The following is a 24,146-nucleotide window of genomic DNA, read 5'->3' as shown; positions in this document are numbered from 1 at the left end:
AGAGACCCGTCACGTACGAATTCGCCGTCTGCTCTCCAGGTCTTCTGTTCACGAATCCCCTCTCTTCTCCAATCGTTCGTCGTCAGCACGCTTTACGACTGCAGTCCCGTCAAGAGTGTTCCTCACCTTCACGCTTTCGTTCATGCTTGACGGAATTTCCTCCCAGTCTCCTCTTCTTCCTCGTTAACGGCTTCCTCTGCCACAGGCCTGCATCACGAGCTCCTTCATCGAATCACTTGCATCAGCCCGTTCGTGGGTCCACGTGTTGCACGACGTCGTCGCAATCAACGTATCGCTTCACCTTCTTCTGTTTAGCACACCACTGCCAGCCTGTACGGCGATTGGACCATCAATTCAAGGAGCCTTCCTGGTCTTTTCTTCGTGGACGCTCCCGCTACGCTCTTCCATCCCTTGCTCACTCAACCGTGCTCTGATACCAAATGTCACCTGATTTCTCTACACTAACCTCTGCTGCAGATCACGGGAGTAGCACCATGATTCTCCTCCCAGCCAAATCATGCTAAGGCACAAAGCGAGACAGAGATCTACATTAAAATTCACGTGAATCCAATCCTTCACTTCTCTCTCTAGCCTTAGCAAACCCCAAATCCCTAGATAGATCTAGATGCCACATGTCATCCATATAGGGCCTTCCTAATGGAACATTTCACCCCTCTCTTGGGATGCATTTAATTCCTTGCCCCTAGGCACAATCTTAGAACTAGGCCCTTGGTCTCAGATCTATCTAGTCTGGTGCTATCAGCCCTCACCTAGGACCTTGACATTAAATCCCTCCCGATCATTTACATGAAGCGCAAACACATAAATTACAGAGATAGATCCTTTAAGGGAAATGTCGACTGATTCTTCCGAGGTCATGCTACCTCGGCTAGAGCGTAACAATGCTCAGGGCCACTCCTCTCTCGTTTGATAAGCTAGTTGGCTTACTATTACAGGAAGAAATGAGGACTTCCAATGCTGCCCGTTCCTCTAGTCAGGGAGAGCAAGCACTTGCCACACACGGAAAGGGTCGATTTCAGCCTATAGGAGGTCATTTTCAGAAAAAGACCAGCCATGCCCATCAGCCCAAGGAGGGAAACAAATGTAGGGAATGCAGAGAAAGGTGCAAAGGTGAAGAAAGACAAAATGCAATTATTGCAAGAAGTCTGGTCATTACATCGCAGAGTGCCAGAAAAGGATTGCCAATGAGAAAAAGAGGCAAAAATACAAGTAGTAATTACGTGGCACTAGCTGAAAATGCCAATGATTCATCATCTCATGCAAACTTGCACAAGAGAGAAAGGATCATGTGTTTACTGCATCTCAGGACAACTTTGGTGCCAGGGGGGATTTAGTTGCACATGATGCTTCTCTTCCTTCATCTCTTCATTTGCTGCCATAGATACTTGGTATCTAGATAGTGGTGCAGTGGCATGAAGGTACTCCTACTTGGCCATCCACAAGGTAAAGCATGTTTACTTGGGGGGGGGGGGGGAGGGGGAGGGGGATGGCTGATGTGCCTGCTCTAGTGCAAGCATAAATTAAAACAGCTAATAAGCACAACTATAGCTAAGCTTGATAATAATGACTTTATATGAGGTCACAATTAAGTTGCTGTCCAAGTAGTGGTAAGGAAACACCCACAATTGGATACTATTCTGGCTAGATTGCATCACATGGATGCTACTGAATAAAGATTGAGTTCAAAGCAGAAAAGGTGAAAGCCAAGGTGAGCCCTTTTGTATAATCCATTATTTCAAATTTCTATGACCACGGCTGAGCGATTGTAACTCTTGACTATACAATATTTGCACTTAATTCAAAAATTTTATTGAGAACCCCTGCAATTGGACTGCTATGCTTCTATTCAAATTGGTAACATATAGCTTTGATTTTTATTTTATTTCAGTTTGTCCTTCTCTGGTAGGGAGCTTCTTTACATTGATTATGACCACTGAAGAGTAAAGAGGATGAAGCTTCTTCGAGGACTTGCTGACAGTCCATCTCCCATTCAGCAAGCATAGGGAGAGCATCAAAATGAAACTGGGTCACTTCAGCATTTGTTTTCCCATAAATGATGCACTCATCTTTGGAATTAACATGGCGAGGAACAGGGAAGACATATATGCTTCTGAAAAGACAATTCTTTTGGCCTGGAATAGGTAAGGGCATCCAAGATTATGTAGATTAGATTCAATTGTGGGAGTCTCCACATTGATGGAGAGATGATATCTTACAGCAAATATATGAAAATACAGAATGACCAGAACTGATCAACAGTAAGAAATCACTACTGCTGATCATTTGTGACCAGAGAAAGTAGCACTATTAAATTGATGAGTAACTACAATTGTCCTGAAACAGACCTATTGTGACAGACGAACTCTTACAGTTTCATGAGCCCAACTAATATACAGACAGAAAGATTGTTACCTTGTCCCTGCGAAATGCCTTGAACGTCTTGCAATCAATGTTGCTTTGTATGTAGCTGTCCCACATGTAGAAAGTATTGTCTGCAACATTAAGTGCGAGGCAAATTTACAGATAGAACTATTAAACTATTAAATATCACTGTTTGCAAAGTAAAGATGTTCCAAATTATTAAACCGGCTCAAATCAAGCCATAGGCATCATCAAGACATCATGTGATCACTTTCACAATATAAAATCAGAATCATCTTCTGCACAGTTTGCAGCAAACCCTACCGTGGTATTGGAAAGAAAGAAAACATCAAATGAACATATAAAACAGTGACTAAATTTTAAGGCAAGTGTGTATGCACGTGTATACAGGTAAGCATGTATGCATTTTCATAATTCTATACATATAATGTATGTATAGAGGTTTAGTCCAACAGAAAGCAAAAAAGTAGTTGGAGAGGTGCGTTTTATAATGCTGAAGGTTACAAATTGGGGGCTTTTTGAATTCGGAGCAGCGAGCTGCTGTTCCTGCCCGCACGAGCTGCCCTTCCCTCCTCTCAGCCTAGCCTCTCCCTTAGCCCCCACAGCCCCTCCCTCTCCTCCCTCTCAGCCCCGTCTCCCTCCCGCCCTCCCCTCCCTCTCTCCTGGCTGCTATCCCCCTCCCTCTCCTCCCTCTCAGCCCCGTCTCCCTCCCGCTCTCCCTCCCTCCCTCATCTCCCTACCCCGCCTCCTCTACCCCCACCTCAGCCTTCCCCCCCCCGCCTCAGCCCTCCCCCCCCCTGCCTCAGCCCTCCCCCTGCCTCCTCTACCCTCCCCCCCCACCTCCTCTTCCCCCGCCTCAGCCCCTCCCCCCGCCCCCTCTTTCCTTCGCCTCAGCCTACCCCGCCTCCTCTTCCCGCCCCTTCAGCCTACCCCGTCCTCCCCCGCCTTCCTTGCCCCTTGCCCCTCCTCCCCCCTGCCTCAGCCTTCCCCTCTCCCCCTTAAGCCTACCCCCCCCGGCTTCTCTTTGCCCCTCCTCCTCCTCCTCCTTCAGCTCTCCCGCCCCCTCTTGGCGGCCCTTCTGCCCCCTGTTAGTTCTTGTGCGGAAGGACCCCACTGTGTTCGAGTCGGCCTTACCATCTCAATTGGTGATGGCTCAGCCTTCAGCCACGCTCCCACCGACCGCGAAAACCATCACATTCTCAAAAGACGAATTGCAGCAGCTCAGAAAAGATACAGAGCAACATCATTCTTTGCTCGTATCCATGGGTCCCACCCTTCCAGATTATAGGCCACGGACTGGATGCTCACCGCTTTACCTGGAGACCTCGCAGGGCACCTCACAGATGTTTGTCTGCTTGGTCGAGGTTTCTTTCAGGTTGTTTTTTATTCCATGCATGTAGCATGTACAGTGCTTCAGGCCAGTCCTTTGGCACTGAGCTCCAGGAGGATCACCTATCTCATTGGGCTTTGACCCTGTGGAGGAGGATGGACAGACTTTTTCACTCTTCCTCAGATTCCCCACCGGTGTATTATCATCGACTCTCATCTTCCATTGGAGCCGCTTTTGGGATGGTCTCCGACCCCCCCCCCCCTTCTTGGGATGCCTTCTTCGGCAGCAGAGGCTCGGATGGGGTACCACGTGTTAGGGTCGTTGTCACTGACCCTAACCTTACGGATGACCACATCATGCTCCAACATCCAGATGTCTCCTTCTTCAGGCAGAGAGTTGAGATCACTCGGAGACAGGATTAGTGTAGGATTTGCAAGACCCCTCGGCACTTTGCCAAAGATTGCCCAAGGAAGAAAAAAAGGAAAAGGCCTAAAAGGTCCACAGGTGTTGCGCCTCCTAGCACCACCTCGGTTGGACCTACTTCACATTCTACCTCGCATCCTACCACTTCTCGCGCTGCTAGACCTTCCACCTCTCGCCCGCCCAGGACCGTCGAGCGGCTACAACCTCTCGCGTCCTGGATCTTTGACAGCGTGCATGGGACCTCCACCACGTTTTGTTCTAGTCATCCCCCGTTGGGTGCCAATCAGAGTTGTTGAGCCCACATATGGAGGCTACTGATGGCACCACGGACACTCCCTTACAGGCAGGAGATATACCTGTTTTAGTTCCTTGTGCTCATGAGGTTGCTCCTATCTCTTCAGATGTTCATTGAAGAAGCTTTCTCCTAGGGAGCAAGCCTTTCTTGAATCTCATGCTGTACTCAAGGCTAATGCTGCTATTTTGGCAGAGATCCATTAGCAGCAGCAACAATAACAGCCCCCATTCCCTCTTGTTCCTACTTTTTCACCTCTTGACAGACACAAGAGGATTATTGATTCTACTCCTTCATCAGCAGGGATCCTCCGCACACCTATGCCAGGAGCATCCTTCAGGAATTCTTTTGCAGTTCTGGCAGACATGGTAGAATTTGATTTAGAGGAGTTGGTACCCTCTACCCTTGGAGAGCACTTCATTCAGAGCACCATGGATAGAGCTTCCTCCTCTGCAGGTGTGCAGTTGTGGGAGTACTTTTCCCAATTGACTTCCCTCCTCTTGATAGGAGAAACTTTTCCTAGGAGAGGGATATCTCCGCTACCAGGTTGGGTAGAGTTTTTCATCCGGCCTCTTCCTCTCATCGATAAGGATTGTCAGTTGGAACGTTCAAGGCCTTGGAGGTGTACCTCACCGCCGCCACAGGTAGCTGATTCGTAACCAACTTCATCCAGGTGTTACTGGGGGACCCATTAATGTTCTCATTATTCAGGAACACAAAATGGATGTCAAGGATTGTGCCAAGTCGGATAAGCTTCTTTCACGGCATACTTTTTAGTCACCCGCCTTGGGCACCAGGAGAGATACTTGTATCTCTGTTTCTTCTTCTATGCTACCCTTGGTGATTGGACATGGGATCATAGTTCCCTTTAGAGCTCAATGGGTCATTCTTTTGATTGGTGGGCATAAGGTTGGTTTCTTAAACCTTCATGCCCCCAATTGTAGAGGGGACCATGTCGATGCCAGACTCACTTAAGGAGGGCCTCATTCATTTGATTCCGAAAGGGGGATGCAGGAATTTAGTGTCTCATCAATGGAGACCGATTACCTTGTTGGGTACTTTGTATAAAATCTTAGCAAAAGCTATCAGGCTTCCTCTGTAGCCCTTTCTGCCAGATCTTATCCATGATACGCAGATGGGATTTATGCATGGTAGGAGCATCTTTGACAACACTTGGTGGGGAGTGTTCTCACGGACGGGCGTTCCTTTACAGATTATTGCCTTGCAGGATGCACATGAGGATATCCTAGTCTTTGATGTTCAGTCGGGAGGCAGACTTATGAGATCTTCTGCTGATACTCTTTTGGAGGTTTCCTTTCAACCTGTCAAGATTGCAGGTTCCATGGAGTGGGGCACGAACTCAGAGTGGTATCTTGACCCTGATCCCCTTCTCCTTGCATTGGGGTCTTAGAGACTCTGTTTCTATGGTGGTTCCCCTATTAGGTTCTTGCATTGGGACCCAGGGGAGTGGGAATGGATTGATGAAGGGCACCGAGAGAAGAGCTTCCCCTTCTTTCGCTATACAATCAAAAATGCCTTGAGATTCAGCTCAGGAGTAGAGGTTGGAGGCTCTCCACAGCCCCTCATTAGAAAAGTTTTCAGATTTCTGCAATTGTGTCGAAAAACTTTTGGCATAGGCTCTGGAAATCCCTCAGGATTAGAATATCACTCTTTTCTTTTGGCTTTCTATTGGAGAAATTACAATGAACCTGTGGAGATCTAGGTTTGGAGCTGACCCTACTTGTCCTCGTTGCCACATTGTAGTTGAGTCAGTACAACATTGCCTTTCGGAGTGCAGACAGGCGAGGACGATCTGAAAACGTATTGCTAGGATTTTCAGTATCTTTCATAAAGCTCCTTTTTATATGACCTAGGGTTCAGTAGCATGGTTATCTCTTACTAGCCCTCAGGTGTTCTCTAAGGGACATGACACTCAGTGGAATCTTGTTCCCTATAAAATGTTCCCTTCACTCCATTCAGACCTGATCCAGGTTCACCCTTCCCAGGCTATGGCCAGTATTTGGACTGACATAGTACACACTCTAATAGCCATCTGGGCGAGCATACAGGGATTCTCCTAAAGCAACCACTGCCAAGAGAGTTACTTTTTCAGAATTTGGAGAGAATGTCCTTTCTTCTCTGAGTCTCCCCCCTCAGGGTTGAGGTGGCATTTTCAGCCTCCACCTTGGTTTTTAATTACCTCATTTTTAAAGCTGTTTTTTTCCTCATGCATAGCATGATGTATTCCCGCCTTTGATCTTGCTCTCGCGGTTTTCCTTCATACTTAGCGAATTAATTTTCTTGAAAAAAAAAAACAGAAAGCATGCCCTAGCTTTTAAATAGGCCTAGAAAGGCCTCTGGCCTCCCAGATGTATTCAAAATTGTACTCAGTTCTATGCTCTTTCAAGAGCCACTTGTTGTACAAAGATTATTCTATTGCAATAAAGACCTTCGGGGGTCCAGCCCTTATTTATGGGTCCTAGTGCTGTTTTTTGCTCCTTACCCTTCTCTCCCAGCACTCTATCTAATTGGCGTTTAACTTTCATAGCTCGAGTACGTATCTCGAGAAGTGTACGGATTTTCAAGTGCCAGGTTACAATGGAATGTATGTGGTTAAGTAAGCTTTCGTATGACTTGCATCATGCACAGGATGGTCACGCAACCTCTATCCTTTGTGACAACCAAAGTTGCATTGCCATTGGCAACAAACCTGTCTTTCATGCTCACATGAAACACATTGAAACTTATCATCACTATATATGGGATTGTATTTCAGATGGCTTCATTGACCTTATCTATTGTTCTACTAAGGACAATATGGCAGATATCTTCACCAAAATCATGTCAGCACCTCTTTTCACACGTCATCGATATGGCTTGGAGATCAAAGACATTAAACCAACGTCAAGGGGGGGTGTAAAATAACATTGTTTCTTTTGTACTCCCATAGGTTGCTATATACACATGTGGAGAAATTTGTGCAACCATGGTACTTAGTCTTTTTTTTTTCCCCAAAAGGAATACTTCATTAAGTATGAATGAGAACCGCAAGAGAAAGCTCTAATGCGGGAGTACATCATGCCATGCATGAGAAAAAAACCAGCTCAAAAAGAGCTAACAGAAATCCAAGGTGGAGGCTGAAAATGCCACCTTAACCCTAAAGGAGACTCAGAGAAGAAAGGAGATCCTCTCTAAACTCTGAAAAAGGTCTCTCTCCTGATTATAGCTGCTCTGGAGGATCCATACATGCTCGCCCAGATGGCCATTAATGTGTGTATAGTATCAGTCCATATACTGGCCATAGATTGGGAAGAATGAACCTGGTAACCCTCCATCGGCCTCCGTACATCTAGCCCTCCAAATATGCCAATCTGCAATGCTAGCGAGAATCTCCCATGATGTGTCTACCGAGGCATGAGAAGCTCTAAAAGGAGTAAAGGCAACATCCTGGAGATCCACAGAGTGTCTTTATATAATGAAGGTTGAGTCTGAGTCATATCCCTTGAAAAACATCTAAGGGCCAATAAGAGATAACCACTTACTTAGTCTATTTTCTAGTGTAGTACTTTGGTACTATATATATACAAATATATATATACAAAGTACTTGTTTTTTCTCTTTTATCGAACATTCTATTGGAGTTTCTATGTAACCACATTCTTGCTCACTTGTTTTCACAACCATCTCCTTTTGTTCCTTTATCCTCATAATTGCTTTCCATATTTCAGAAAAGTGAGGATCAAACTCACATTTAGGACTTGCGAAAATTGTTTGGGAAATGAGTAAAACTCCAATTTTTAACCATTGGCATTCGGCTTAGGGAATCTCCTACTACATTAAACTTTCCCTTCTAATATGTCAATTGGATATCAAAATCTTGCATTATTTAGCTTTTCTTTCTTTAAGGTCTAGTCGATTGCAAATCCACTTTAATGCTTTCTTGACAAAAAAGGGATTTCAAACTTGACACCATACAAATATGCCTCCATTTCTTCAAAGCATAAACTATAGCATATAGTTCCTTCTCATATGAAGAGTAATTCCGTTGAGCACAAACTAACTTTTTACTTTCAAGCGAACACTGGTCAACGCATTTGTAAAAGTACCACCCCAACTACAAAATCATTGGCTTTGTTTCAACCATGAATGGTTCATTCAAATTACTAACTTTAAGCTAGGATTTGACCCTATAGATACTTCAAACTGTCTAAAACTCTTCTTTTGGGCTTTATCCCTTATGAGGTACTTCCCTTCCCCTTGAGATGATCTGTCATTGGAACAACAATTTTAGCGTAGTCTTGGATGAATCTCCTATAAATTCCACACAAACCTAAGAATATTTTTAATTGTTATAGGTTTGTAGGATGTGGACATTCCTATATGGCCCTTACCTTTTCAGGATCCATACAAATCCCTTCTTGGGATATGATATGTTCCAAGTACTTCACTTCTTTTGAAAAGAATTCACACTTGGATGCTTTAGTTAAAAGAGAGTTATCTCTAAGCAATTGGAAGACTTTGCTTAAATGTTTCATATGGTTTTTCCTCGTTTTAGTATAGCTAAGGATATCATCTAAGAATACTACAAAAAATTCCTAAATATGGCCTCAAGGCACTATTCATAGGTGTCATAAAGTTTCTACAGCATTAGTCAAACCATATGGCATTATTCTAAACCAATAATGGTTGTACCTAGTATGAAGTGACGTCTTAGAGACCTCCTCTTCTCTAATTCGCACTTCGTGATATCCCAGTCTCAAGTTAGTTTTAGTAAAATATTTGCCCTTTGTAATTGATTAAAGAGCAAGGCATAGGATACTTATATTTTTTTGTCATTTTCTTTAAATCTTAGTAATCTATGCATAAACACATAGTACCGTCTTTTTTATTTACCAATAATATTAGTTGAATTTAGCCCTTCCTAAGATATTCTATTAATTGTATTTTCATCTCACATTCTTCCATTTGACTATGTCTACATGAAGGTTTATAAATAGGGGTATACTTCAGAAATTATATCTCGCTTACAATCTACAGGGGGGGAAACCCTTAGGTAAATCAAATGAAAAAGCATCTTTAAATTCAACCATTAAATCATTGAAAGAAGATTTATACTTTTTTTTTTTTTTTTGGTAAAAAAGAGACTTCTATTAAGTAAGAAAGAAACTCACTAGAGGAAGCTCTGTGTGGAAATAAAACATGCTAAGCATGTAATAAAAAACACCTTAGACAAATGAGGTAGAAAGAAACCAAGGCTGAGGCTGAAAATGCCAACTCAACCCTGTAGAAGTCTCAGCAAAGAAGGGAGAGTCTCTCCAATATCTGAGAAAAGTAACTCTCCTGGACGAGGCTACTCGAGAAGATCCCTGCATGGTCACCCAAATGGCCATCATAGTGTGTACCGTATCTGTCCAAGTACTGGCCAAGATCTGAGAAGGGTGAACCTGAGAACCCTCCAAAGCCTCAGTGCATCTGGCTCTCCAAATGTGCCATGCTGCAATGCTAGCTAAGACCTCCCATGGAGAGTCAACCGAGGAATGAGCAGCCCTGAAGAGAGTGGCCGGAACATCCTCTAGAGAGCACGACTCCACAAGGTGTCGTCGAACGTGAAGAGCCGAAGAGGAGTGAAGTCTCTCAAAAAAGACCTAGGGCCCTGAAAGAGTAAGCCAAGCCACTGATCCCCAGGTCATATAGAAAGGTAGGCGAACAAAAGTGCTGAAAAGTCTTGCAATCCCCTTCCATATGATTCTTGCCTATCTGCAATCCCAAAGGCAGCAGTGCTGAATTGTCTCCAAAGCAGAAAGGCAACGAGGGCAAGAAGGGTCAGCTCCGAACCTGGATCTCCATTGGTTTACAGCTATCCCACCATGAATAGAAAGCCAAAAGAAGAGAGTGATTTTTCTGTTCCGGTGGGATTTCCAGAGCCTCTGCTAAAAAAGTTTCTGCAAGTTAGCAGAAATCTGAAAGTTCTCCCAATGAGGAGCTTTGGTAGGCCTCCAACCCCTACAGCTGAGCTGCAATTCCTGGCATTACTAACCGTGTAATGAAAGAAGGGGATGCCCTCCTACTTGGGCTCTGATACCTCCCCTTTACTGTCCACCATGTCCTCCGGCTTCGACTCCTCTCCCGTGGTCAGCTTCCACAACTTCCGAGCCACTAAATGACTCCGGATCTTCACTTTGCAGATCAGGTAATTAGTCCTGTCCAGGTTCCCAGACTCTCCAAAATTAGGGATAGTGAAAGAGAGAAAACTGGGGGAGGAGGAAGGGAAAGCAGGGGCTGAAGAGGCTGTAGAGGTCGACATCTCTGCTGTATATACCACACAGCTAAGTCAACCAAACTCAATTTCAGTAAACCAGAACTCTGAACGCACCTGACTGAACCTGAGTCACCATCCTTCTCGCAAGAGCACAATCCTCCAGTCGTGGAAGTCGATTCCCTAGAGCTTCTGAATCAGGGTTGTCCTTCAGCAAGGTCCCTGCCTTCAGGCTCCCACACCTGTGAGCCTCCTACTTGGGCTCTGATACCATGTTAGAAAATACCCAACAGAGGGTACACGCAGCGGAAGACTTATAGTAATGCCCAGGAGCTCACACAGTGTGCGGTGTGGGTGTGGAATCACAGACTTCTTTACTTATGTGCATACAATAGGTGTGCAGACTCATCAATAGACAATGAACCAACCAGATAGAGAAACCACCAAAATATATATTTCCGTCCACAACTATGGACACAATACAAAAGAGACAGATCCAGAGTCCCACCAATGATGTGGTCCTCTGATCTTACCACAAGGTCCTTCTCCTATCTGCTGGCTATCTCTAGACTCGAGCCCGCATGCTCCACCTCGAGCGTAAGTAGACTTTCCATCTAGAATGATCCTCTCCACCTTGCTGTCTGGAAACCAGCCTAGGTGGGCAGCCTCTTGCAGGCTAGGTCTGCAGCACAAGGTACTTCTTTCTCCTCCTGACTATAGGCCCAAAGGTAGCACTGCTGCTGCTCCTTCTGGTGGTGGATTGGCTGCTCCAGATGATGAATGAATGAGGCTAAATGGCCTCTTTATATAGGCCCCAGGCCTGCTCCAAAAAACCGACCAGCAGCATCATTCTGGCCGACCCAAACAGGCCGACCAGTCTGCTGGAAAACTGCCCTTAAAGGGCTCTCATTACAAGGGTCCTTCGCCCATAACACTAGGGTTTTGGCCCTCCTTTCAAGGGCAGATGCCCTACTATATATTCAGGGTCCAGCCCCCCCCAAACCTATGTGCGCCTCCATGTCCTAGATCCATCGCAATCTGTCCCAGACTATCTTGCCTCTGCTCCAGGCTTGTTCCAGCTCTAGGGCTCCTGCCTGAGCTCCGTACGTGTCCCTGAAACCAGCCGTACAGCAAACGTCTGTAATCCGTACAGATCTGCCATGCTTTCGCACTATCCTGGCCCTCTGTCCTGCCCATAACAGCTCTAGATGTGCTGCCCACATGACAGCCATGATGCTGTCTATGTGGCAGCCCCTTTCTCTCTTTTTCTGTTGGGTACTGCCCTAGGTCTCCCTCCCCCACGCTCTCCTCATTTGGGGGCTTACAAATGGGGAGGTGACCTTTCCAACACCCCCTCTCACCGACACATCTCAGCCCAATGCCAACACGTCGATGAAGATGCTCCAGTAACTCCCTGGTCGTAGTCCTCTGGAACCTTTCGGTGTCGAAATCTTTTCCTGGCTTTTCATCCAGTGGCTCCTACTCCACCAGGTCCAGTTCCGCTTCCGCACACCATCCTGGTACACATGTTCATCTTTGGTAGCACCTCCTAGCACCACCTCCTTCAGTCACGTTCCCGCCTTCGAACTCGAGCAATCCAGCCGTCACGATCTTCCGGTCGTCCCCCTCATAATGAGTGAACAACTTGGAGTCTTCCAGGCACCATGCTTTGAGGGTCTGTTTCAACCCGTCCTTCCTTTGGCAAGGTCTGCAACCAATGAATATTTCCAGATAACCTGGACCATGAACTCTCGTTGAGTTCTCAAGCAGGTACTCTTCTAGCTTCAGTACTCTTTGTCCATCACCTTCTAGCAATCTGCGTCCAATATTTAAAGAAGCACCAATACTTCCCCTTCTGCCTTCGAAGAAGGCCAATTCCTTCCAATCTCTTATCACCTGAGACAAATGAAAAGCAGAGTCTCTCCACAGCATGCTATAAAGGCTCAAATGCAGAATATCAAATACATACCAGACTCTTGTACTGCCTGAATGTTCGCTCTGAAAGCAAACTCTCATTAAGGCACCCACCAAGCGCTTGTGTAATCCTGTATTGTCCCCTTCTGAACTCCAGCATCCATCTGACCATGAGACCCCAGGGCCTTCCATGGAATCCACCCTCGTGTCAGTGTCAACAGCCACACACCTGGAAGGTACCAAGCGCTCCATGCTGTCCTTCACCTTCACAAAAGCATCTGACTCCTCGTCGACCCACATCTCTATGTCAGACATCCTTAATGTGATTTCTGGATCAACATATCTGACCTCGGTAACACTCGGTGATGTTACCAGGAACAACTCTTCGATTACCACATTTGCTTTGGCCTTTCCCTCTGAATCTGAGTCAGACTCCTGTTTGTTTTTCAGATCCGCCTTTTTCTTTCTGCAGTCCTTTGCAAAATGTCCGAGCGTATCACAATAGAAACACTTCTTCTTGTGCTTTCTCTTCGAAGTCCCTTCGTCGTCAGAGTCATCTTTATTGGACTTGCCACCGTTAGGCTTGCCCTTTCCTTTGCCAGCGGAATCCTTCACCAGCATCGCCTTGTCATCTTTATCCTCGTTGTAGAGCTTCTCCCGAGCTTCCTCCTGTAGCAGTAATGGACACAACTCCTCAAACGTCAGAGGTTTGGTACTCTGTCCTACTGTCACAGCCGTAACAAAGCTCTTGAAACTCCGAGGCAGTCTCCTCAGTACCATCAAGGCCAGATGGCATGAGTCTATCTTCTAACCAATTGCTGCCAGCTGATCCCGCACCACCTTAACCTTCGTCAAATGGCTATGTATCGTATCGCCTTCTTCCATATCAAGATTGTAGAGTTGATGCTGAAGAAGCACAATCCGGGAGGTGTTGTCTGTCTCGTACAGATCTTTCAGAGTGGCCCACGCCTCTACTGACGTCTCGGCCAGTTGGATATGCCGAAGAATGGAGTCCGCCGTAGTCCCTATGATTATTGCCAGGGCATGGGCATCTCTTTTTTCCCAAGCTTCAAGCTCCTCTCTGTCTACTGCCATGAGTACCTCCCCTTTACTGTCCACCATGTCCTCTGTCTGGAAACCAGCCTAGGTGGGCAGCCTCCTGCAAGCTAGGTCTGCAGCACAAGGTACTTCTTTCTCCTCCTGACTATAGGCCCAAAGGTAGCCCTGCTGCTGCTCCTTCTGCTGGTGGATTGGCTGCTCCAGATGATGAATGAATGAGGCTAAATGGCCTCTTTATATAGGCCCCAGGCCTGCTCCAAAAAACCGACCAGCAGCATCATTCTGGCCGACCCAAACAGGCCGACCAGTCTGCTGGAAAACCGCCCTTAAAGGGCTCTCATTACAAGGGTCCTTGGCCCACAACACTAGGGCTTTGGCCCTCCTTTCAAGGGCAGATGCCCTACTATATATTCAGGGTCCAGCCCCCCCCAAACCTACTGCAAACAGTGCGCCTCCATGTCCTAGATCCATCGCAATCTGTCCCAGACTATCTTGCCTCTGCTCCAGGCTTGTTCCAGCTCTAGGGCTCCTGCCTGAGCTCCGTACGTGTCCCTGAAACCAGCCGTACAGCAGGCGTCTGTAATCCGTACAGATCTGCCATGCTTCCGCACTATCCTGGCCCTCTATCCTGCCCATAACAGCTCTAGATGTGCTGCCCACATGACAGCCATGATGCTGTCTACGTGGCAGCCCCTTTCTCTCTTTTTCTGTTGGGTACTGCCCTAGGTCTCCCTGCCCCACGCTCTCCTCATTTGGGGGCTTACAGATGGGGAGGTGACCTTTCCAACACTTCTCTTGGTGCCCTTCATCTATCCATTCCCATTCCCCAGGGTCCCACTGCAAAAACTAAATTGGGACACCTCCATAGAGCCACAGCCTCCATGAGCCCAGGGCAATGAGAAGCGGCTCAGGATCCAAGTACCATTGTGAAAGAGAGCCATGCTCCATGAAGTCCACTATCCTGACTGGCTGAAACGGTACCTCCAACAAGATATCATATGTGGATTTGGACAGCCTGCCCCCCGAAGAAACATCAAATACTAAGGCATCCTCATGTGGGTCAAGAAAAGCAATCACCTGTAAAGGAACTCCCAATCTAGAAAATGCCCCCATCCACGTGGAGCAAGTAATAGGCATGTCATCTGTGTCCACCCAATCCAAGGGCAAGGCTGCATCAATCTGTCGGACTCTCCCCGCACTCCCTCTGAGATTAAGAACCATCTGGGCATGTCGGTTTGCAGGAAGCTTCCTGAAGGCTTTCCATGCTCCCATAGTAGATGCAGGGCCCCTCTCCCATCTTGGCCACTGCATGTAAGGAGAAGCTCCAAGTGGTCTGCCATGCTTATCCAAAATCTTGTCATTCCACATGATAGACTGCCTTTCAATCTCTTCACGGGTGGATGGGAGAATCCTGCGAAGAGTACTCCTGAAGCTGGCCCATGCTTTCAGGATAGCAACCATAAGAGGGGAAGAGGGAGATCTGAGGTGGGTCGTGGTGAAAACCCATCTAGTATTGTGTGTCCAATCCTCTCCTGAAGTGGGCGTGCGAGACAGTATGCATCTGATAAAGAAATCCTTCCAAGGCTCTTGCCTTGGCATAAGTCCTCTCACAACGACCTTGCAAAGTAAAGCTCTGAACTGTAGATCCGGGTCGATGATATTTAAACCCCCTTCTCTTGAAGGAAGAATCAAGGTCTCCCAAGCCACCCTGGCTGTAACATAAGATTAAGATGTGCCATCTAGACCATCCCATAAAGAGTTTCGTACAGGCCTCTTAAGCTGAGTGATACAATCCCTAGAGTGGCACCAACAAGAGCATACAAACCATGCTGTGGCTAGAAGAACCTGGTTAACCCACCACCACCCTGGAAGCCAAGTCAAGTTTGGCTGAGCTCCAGAAAAGGAGCTTTCTTCTGATGCTCTCCAACACCGGAGTAAACTGTTGTGAAGGAGAGATGCCCACCCCAACCTGGCAGCCCAAATATCTGACGGAGACACCCCTCTGTACCCAAGTGAAGCCAAAATCATTACCCCAATCCGGGGTGTCATCATCGCAAATCCAAAAACCATTGGATTTATGCCAATTAATGTGTGCACCTGCAGCTGTGCAAAATAAATCCAAGGCTGTCTAGAAGGAAGTGAGTGTCCTGGGAGAGGGATCCAAAAAAACAGCTGTGTCATCTGCCAACTCACTGTGTCGATCTATGCTGCCATCATATTTCCTTTTCAATTTGTAGACCCACCGGGTACCAATGGCATGCTTGCCGAGAGGGAGATCTACTAATTCCCATGTGTCATTTTTGGCAATGGATTGTAACTCAGTTCTCATTGCATCCATCCACTCTTTGCTGTCAAAAGCATCTTTATGGCACTAAGGCTCTTCATTGCAAGCTGTAGCAAGGAGTGCAAACTCAAGAAAGTGACCATGCATCTGTCTATTCCCTGATCTTGTCCGGGCAGCAAGAGGTTGATCTTGTTTGCTGTCCCTCAATGTATCAAGAAGCCATTTGGGAACTTGCCTTTGCTGTCTATTGACAGCTCTTTCTTCAATCACTACATCATGAAAAGTGGGATCATTTTGTGCTGGAAGAGAAACTTGCAAATCAGCATGGGGTACTGGCTGATCATTGCTTGTTGGAGGGCCTGTAGGAGGCTCATGTTGTTGATCAAAGTCCCCCTATGAGGAAGGCAGAGGTAACCAAGAGTCAAAGATATCAAACATGTCAACTTTTGGCTTAGCTTTGCAGTCCACAAGAGGAGAAGCCGAATGCTAAGCAAAGATTACATCTCTACTGATGATAATCTTCCCAGTATTTGGTTGGTATAACCGATACCCTCTGCTCTCCTGGCTGTAACCAATAAATATGCATTTGATTGCCTTGGTATCAAGCTTATGTCTCAGCTGAGATGGTACATGAACATATGCAAGAGACCCAAAAACTCTAATGTGTGAAAGTGAAGGCTTCCTGCCTTTCCATACTTCATAAGGTGTAACAATCCTCAATGCCCTTGCAGGTGATCTATTCAGCACATAGTTGGCACACATCACTGCATCAAGCCAAAATTTATTGGGCAAGGACTTGGCCTTAAGCATGCATCTGGCCATCCTCAGGCATCATCTACCACACAATATCGTGTTCAAATTGCACAACCAGCCCATTTCGGAGCTTTTGCATCGTGGGTCTTCTATGTCACGTGCCCTCCTAGTGATTTGGACCACATCCTATACCTTCTACGTGAGGCACCTCAGTTACATTACTTCCTTAGCACAGTCCAGGTTGTGTTCCACAAGACACGAAGATACCCAGAACCCGATATTCCTCAAGAGTTTGCTGTCCATCTTTGGAGAGAATTTTACCCCTAACCTTCCGCATCTCCAGGGTACTTTCCACCTCCTTCAGCTCCCAGATATCCTCCTATACAGGTTGTACCTTCTGCAAGACAGTATTTACACTCTGAAGGCACTCCTTCTCCTGGATATCCTCCACTTCCGACAGTAGCTCCTTATCCCTTCTCAGATCCGTGGACTCTGCAACCTAGTCCTGTCCTCTCACGAGCAGTAACACCACTTTCGGCATCCCCAGTGTTACCTCAGACAGGACCTCCTTTACACGGTTTCCACAGGTGGTTCCATCCTGCCTCCCCTGCACCCTCCAACATGAGCAACCTCAGGGAGCAGCCCGATTCCTCTTCCAGGAATGGTACAAACTAGAGCGCAAGTTCATGATTTTCTCACAGGGATCTCCGATATGTCGCAACACTCGCGTGAAGCCTCTCCAGAGATCAAAGACTCAAGTCCAAAAAAGACCCCTGAAGTCAACGTACAAGGCGAAACACTACTGCAACTTCAAATTTCCCAGCTTCAGGACAGCATCTCCGACTTGGTCCCAAAAGTCCAACAACTTCAAGATTCTCGCAGTACCACACATACAGAGGATGACGTGACGCAACCAGACAACTATGCGGATTCATTCCCACCAGAGGTAGAAAACACTGAACTACGTGCCCTCTACCGTTTACTTCAAGCTTCCAAAACTAAAAGACTTGACATCAAACTTCCGGAAGCCTACACTGGTCAACGCAATCGCCGAACAGTTGACCAATGGCTCGCAAAAATGCGCATGTATTTTGATACTGTTGACCTCACTGAAGGCAAAAAGATCGCCTTGGCAGCCTCCCTCCTCAAGGGTACAGCTTTTCTATGGTGGCAAAGACGCTTAAAGGACGGCAAAAGTGTGTTAACATGGGAACGTTTTGAACACGTGCTCCATAAGCAATTCATACCTACCAATGCGGACTTCCAAGCACGTTCAAAACTCCGACAGTTGGAGCAAACGGGCTCCTTGTCTTCCTACATCTCTCAGTTCACCACATTGGTGCTGGAGATTGATGGTTTAACTGAGGATGATCGCCTTCATGCTTTCATCTCAGGCCTAAATCCCTCGTTACGCATTGATGTCCTTAAAGCAAACATCACCACCACAGCTGGCGCTATTGCTTACGCAGAGCGCATTACAGATTTCCAAAACACAGGGAAGCAGAGTGCTAATCGCACACAGAACTCTCCTATGGCCAAAGGTGCTCGCCCTCAAGATAACACCAGGTTTCGAAAAAACTCCGGTAATCAAGGTCAGCGACAGTCTCAAGATTCCCCGAAGACTCAGAAATCATATGCTGGATTTCAACAGAAGCACTTCTCCAAGGATCGCGCCTCTTCTTCTTCACAAAGTCATTACCGACATCCCCAACATAAAGGTGCCGCCACTGACAAGAAGAACAACTCCAGCACAAAAGGACTTTGTACCATCTGTACAGGCGACCATAGATGGTTTGATTGTCCCAAGCGACCAAAGCAAAATTCCAATATGGAACCTAGCACTTCCCAAAGAGAAGATGCTAAGACAAGAAAGGCAAAGTTGTTCGAATGGCAAATACCATCCACCTGAGCCTCGCCAGCAACCCCGAACCTTCCCTGGCCACTCAAGTAATTTGTGTTCAAGGATCGATTCATGGAACAACGGTCACTATCCTCATCGACAGTGGCTGCTCTCATAATTTCCTAGCTAGTTCTATGGTCGACAAACTTCGGTTGACCACCAGTCCTAGTCTCATGGACTATCAGATTGAACTCGCAAATGGAACTACTTTCTTGTGCAACACCAGGATCAAAAACTTGTCTTTTCGCATCCAACATTATACGGACAAGTTGAACTTCGACATCATGCCTCTTTCTCGGTACGATGTCATACTTGGACAACAGTGGCTCTACGACTATGATCCATCAATTAGTTTTCGCAGCCATACTATCCAGTTTGTCCACTAGGGAAAACTTATTGAGCTAACTGGTTCTAGGGACTCTCCTTCAACCCCAGTTGCCTCTGCCCTACAAGTAAAGAAGTGGGTTCATAAACATCAAGTTAAGACTTCACTTCTGTGGTTACGGCAGTAGAGGAGACACCAACAAAGGATCCTCTTGAATACCTCAACCAACCTTTTTTCCAGCCCTATCTGGATATTTTTCCACAGGAATTGCCAAAGCAGTTACCACCAAAATCCAAGGCTGTCCTGAAAGAGGTGATTGTCTGTGGAGTGGCATCCAAAAAAATAGTTGTTGTAGGAGAGATGGAAAAGATTTCTTAAGCATGGGAGAGCCAAAGCTGCTCCTCCCCGTTCCCCTGCTGCTCCCCCTCCCTCAGCCCGTCCCTCCCCTCTCCCCTCAGCCTGTCCCTCGCCCCCTCCCTGCTGCTCCGCCCCCTCCCCCCTCCTGCTGCTCCGCCCCCTCCCCCTGCCTGTCCCTCGTCCCCTCCCCCTGCTGTTCCGCCCCCTCTCCCTGTTCCGCCCCCTCTCCCTGCTTCCACCCCCTCCCCCCTGCTGTTCCGCCCCCTCCCCCCTGCTGTTCCGCCCCCTCTCTGCTGTTCCGCCCCCTCCCCCCTGCTGTTCCGCCCCCTCCCTGCTGTTCCGCCCCCTCCCTGCCTGCTCTCCCGCCCCCTCTCTTCCTCTCAGCCCTCTCCCTACCTCTCAGCCTGCTCCCCCCCGCCTCCTCCCAGCTTCTCCGCCCCCTTCCCCCCCCCCCCTCCTCCCCTTCCCTTCTCTCCTTCCTCTCCCTCTCCCTCTCCTTCTTCTCCACTCCCTCTCAGCCCTCCCCTCCAGCGCCCCCTCCCTCCCTCTCAGCCTACCCCTTTCCCCTCTCAACCCCTCTCCTCCTCCCCTTGCCCCCTGCTTCCTCCTTGCCTCCTTTCCCCTCCTTCTGCCCCCTTTTCTCCCGCAGCTTATTTGGAACGGAAGGAGCGTTTAATTTGTTAGAGTCGGCCTCCCCACCTTGATTGGCGATGGATACCCCGTCAGCTAATCCTACTCCACCTCCACCGGCCGTGAAAACTATCACTTTCTCTAAAGACGAGTTGCAGCAGCTCAAGAAGGATGTAGAGATTGAATGCTCTACCACGTTGCTAGCACGCATCTTCGGGTCTCACCCCTCCAGATCCCAAGCCAGAGACTGGATGCTTGCGGCTCTCCCCCCAGACCTCACTCCACGATTGTTAGATGTCCGTCTTCTGGGACGAGGTTTTTTCCAGGTTGTTTTTGACACTCCAGAGGCTGCGAGCACTGTGCTCAAGGCTGAGTTTTTACACCTGGGACACAGGAAGATTTTCTTTGAAGCCTTTCACATTGGTTTCGACCCAGTAGAGGCAGATAAGAAAATCTTCTCGCTCTTCATCAGGTTCCCCGGGCTTCCCCAGGTTTACCATCGACTTCTTTCTGTTATTGGGGAGCATTTTGGCGCAGTTGCTGAGATCCCACCCCTTCCTGGGTTGCCATTGACTGCAGCAGAGGCAACCAAGGCTGATGGGGTTCCTAGAGTTAGGGTCCTTTGCAAGGATCCTAACCTCAAGATGGATCACGTTATGATCCAGCGCCCGGATGGTTCCTTTTTTCGCCAGAGAGTGGAGATTTCAGGCAGGCAGGACCAGTGCAGGATTTGTAGGACCTCGGGACACTTTGCCCCAGGAAGAAGAAAAGGCCCAAGAAGCCCTCTGGTACAGCTACCGCCCCAGGGCATGGCATAGACAGGGGGGACAGGGGGGTGGATTAGACCCTGCACTTGCCCCTCGACCTCGACAGAGGGGTGGTACAGGTCCAGCTCCTGCTCCTCGTCCCTCGCTTGGCGGTCCTCCTCAGTTAGGTGGTGGTACAGGTCCAGCACCTATTCCTCGGCCTCGATAGGGAGATGGTACAGGTCCTTCACCTGCTCCTCGACCCCCACCTCCCTCAGGCACACGCGACGCTCTACAGTGGGTTCCAGTACGTGTGCAGGTCCCTCCTTCAGTTCACGAGGGTACCTTAGTAGACTCTGCTTCACCTCGAGGTGTCCCTCCTGTCCCACCCTGCACAGTCCGAGACGCTGAAGCTTCGACCTCCTCCCCAGTTGCAGCTTCTTCCTTAGATCCAGCAGTGCCAGATGCTCCTTTTGAGGCAGGAGAGATCTCCGCGGCTGGGCAGACACAGGATAGAGACCATTCCTCACTTCCTCCCTTGGATAGGGGGAAGGGGATAGCTTACACTTTTGATCCTCTTCCCTCACAAGGGATCCTTCGCACTCCGGTGTCTGGCTTGCTCCACAGGAACTCGTTTTCAGCCTTGGCAGAGAGTTCAGATTTCCCAGAGGAGGAGTTTGTGCCCGCTACTTTTGCAGAGCCAGTGGTTGGGTTTCCTATTGACAGGGCTTCTTCTTCAGGTGCCAGGATTCTTTGCCCTGTTGATTTTCCACCACTTGGTTCCATCCCTCCCTCCTCAAGCAGGAGGTCTTCCCCTGTTGAGGGGTTTGTTTCCGCCACTAGGTCGGGTAAGGTGTTCCACTCTACATCCTCCCGTCGATGAGGATTATCAGTTGGAACATATAGGGCCTAGGTGGCGTCCCACATCGCCGCCGTAGACAGCTGATCCGGGATCAGCTTCATCCAGGTGTTACTGGGGGTTCCATTGATATATTATTTATTCAAGAGCACAAGCTGGATTATAGAGATTGTGCCAAGTCAGGCAAGTTGCTTTCTGGCCATACTTTTTGGTCGCCTGCCTTGGGCACCAGGGGAGGCACTTCTATTTCAGTTTCGCAGTCGGTTCTCCCCTTAGTTGTTGGGCACGGAGTCATTATCCCCTCTAGAGCTCAGTGGATTATTCTTTTGATTGGAGGGCGTAAGGTTGGCTTCCTTAACCTATATGCCTCCAACATTAGAGGGGAACGTGTCCTTATGTGGAAGACTTTGCTCTCCTGGGCCCCCATTGTGGATTCATGGGTGATTGGAGGTGACTTTAACATGGTCGAGTTACCGTCAGACGAAAAAGGGGGTAGAGAAGGCGGACTTCACTCTTTGGAGAGAGCAGCTTGGGATGCCTTCCTTTTCCATTTCTGTGGCAGAGATACTTGGTGTGATGATGCCTTTCTTATTCAGCCACAATCCCTCCTGTTCTCTTGGTCGAACAGGAGGCAACAGATGCCTATTCATGCACGCATTGACAGATTTTATGTAGATGACTGGGCACTAGACAGAGGTGGATCGGTATGCATTGCTGCGGGGGTTTCCACTTCAGATCACTTCCCTGTTGTGCTGGCTATCTCAGAGCCTCACTTGAGAGGCCGGTCTACCAGCGTCAGGATTCCAGATGCCTTTTACACAGAGGAGGACCTTACAGAGGCAGCCCTACAGATATGGTTTGCTCATGTCCAGGGTGGGCAGCCACATCCATCACATGTAGCCGCTGCCCTTTCTGGTATTAGCGACTTTTACTGCTCAGTTGCTTGTACCAGGAGACGAGATATTCTCAGACGTGAGATTGGTGTTCGCCAGTAGTTGGCAGCTTTGCAGAGGGAAGAGCAGAAACGGCCTTCAGATGCTTGGATTCAGGAGCGCCTTGCTGCAGCAAGGGCTCATCTGCAGTTATTGCTTGATCAGAGAGCAGAGTATGCCTTTCATGCACGGGAGTCCTTCTGGATTCAGATGGGTGGTGCAAATTCTCTCTACATCAACATTGAGAAGAGTGAGTTCTTCAAAACCCAACTCGAATATTTAGGACATGTTATTTCAGCTCAAGGCATCTCTATGGATCCCAAGAAGGTCGAGGTAATCCAAAACTGGCCTACTCCTAAGAATGTTCATGATGTCCGCTGTTTTCTCGGATTGGCAAACTTCTACCATACAAAGGTCTATCAGTTTTCCGAAATCGCAGCTCCTATGTCCAAATTATTGAAAAGCACAGCAATTTTTCAGTGGCTTCCCGAAACAGAGTATAGTTTCCAACAACTCAAGCAAGCACTCACTACCACACCAGTTATGGCTATTGCTGACCCAAACCTTCCATTTGAGGTCATGACCGACGCTTCCGACATCGCTACAGGAGTAGTCTTGATGCAAGAAGGCACAGTTATTGCTTTTGACAGCCATAAACATTCTGATATCCAAACCCGATACCCGGTTTATGATAAGGAGTTTCTTGCCGTTGTACATGGTTATCGCTCTTGGAAACATTATCTCATGGGAGCCGACTCGGTGGTCAAAACAGGCCCACTTTTTATAAGATTCCAGCGAAAGCCATCAGTCTGCGGCTACAAGTTTTTCTTCCAGATTTGATTCATGACAGCCAGACAGGGTTTGTGCATGGCAAAAGTATATTTGATGATATTTTCTCATTTTGGGAGGCCTCAGAATGGGCCATGCAGAGCTGCTAGAGATTGGCCATTCTACTCTTGGACTTTGAGAAAGCTTACGACAGAGTGGACTGGGACTTTTTAGAGGGTACACTATCTCGCTTTGGTTTTTTAGATGCATGGATTAAAGGAGTATCCTCTCTCTACAGATCAGCCGATAGCCAGGTGCCCATAGCCCGGTGCTCTTTAGATTTCCAGATCAGTCCGCCAGGGAGCATATGTCTCCTTCTCTTATGCTCATGCATAAGCATAAGCATGAGCATGAGCATATGTCTCCTTCTCTCATGCTAATGCTTATGCTTATGCTGATGCATAAGCATAAGAGAAGGAGACATATGCTTATGCTTATGCATAAGAGGAAGAAGAGGGAAAGGAAACAAAGCATATGCTTGTAAGAAATCCTAGATTTACTATATTTAGAAATGTGCTAAGGAACAGAAAGGAGACTGATAGTCCATGCCTTTTGGGTGGTCAATCTGATAGTCGATGAGACTAGGACCTGCAGCCTGTTGTGCCATTGATAACCTGCTCTCCTTGGTTCGCCACCTTTTTCCTGCCAGATCAGCAGCAGTTTCAGCCTCCTATCGCGATAAAGACAGCCTATTAAATGCCAGGCCCAGATCTGCTCCTTGCCACCCATTGCAACATGGACCTCCGGACAGAATAAAATCAGCTCTCTCATTATCCAAATTAAGAAGAGTACAGCCTTCCTCAATTGGTTGGCTTTCTTTAACAAAGATCAAATATGATGTTTCATTACATTGGA

General features: G+C 47.6%; 1 protein-coding gene across 5 annotated transcripts in view; it reads right to left on the bottom strand.

The window, feature by feature from the left end:
- LOC147888497 (phosphatidylinositol-3-phosphatase SAC1-like) overlaps window positions 1-24,146 on the bottom strand; it is a 196,098-nt gene that overhangs the window by 127,761 nt on the left and 44,191 nt on the right. For all 5 annotated transcript variants that reach the window (XM_087392609.1, XM_087392610.1, XM_087392608.1 and 2 more), the window contains one exon: window positions 2,434-2,513. In XM_087392609.1, coding sequence (XP_087248735.1) covers window positions 2,434-2,513 — 80 coding nt within the window. The remainder of the gene's footprint in view (window positions 1-2,433; window positions 2,514-24,146) is intronic.

Source organism: Dipteris shenzhenensis, chromosome 21, assembly GCF_047967505.1.
Source record: "Dipteris shenzhenensis isolate YYH24624 ecotype China chromosome 21, Dip_SZ_1.0, whole genome shotgun sequence".
Lineage (NCBI taxonomy): Eukaryota > Viridiplantae > Streptophyta > Polypodiopsida > Gleicheniales > Dipteridaceae > Dipteris > Dipteris shenzhenensis.
This window is presented reverse-complemented; position numbering and strand designations above follow the sequence as displayed.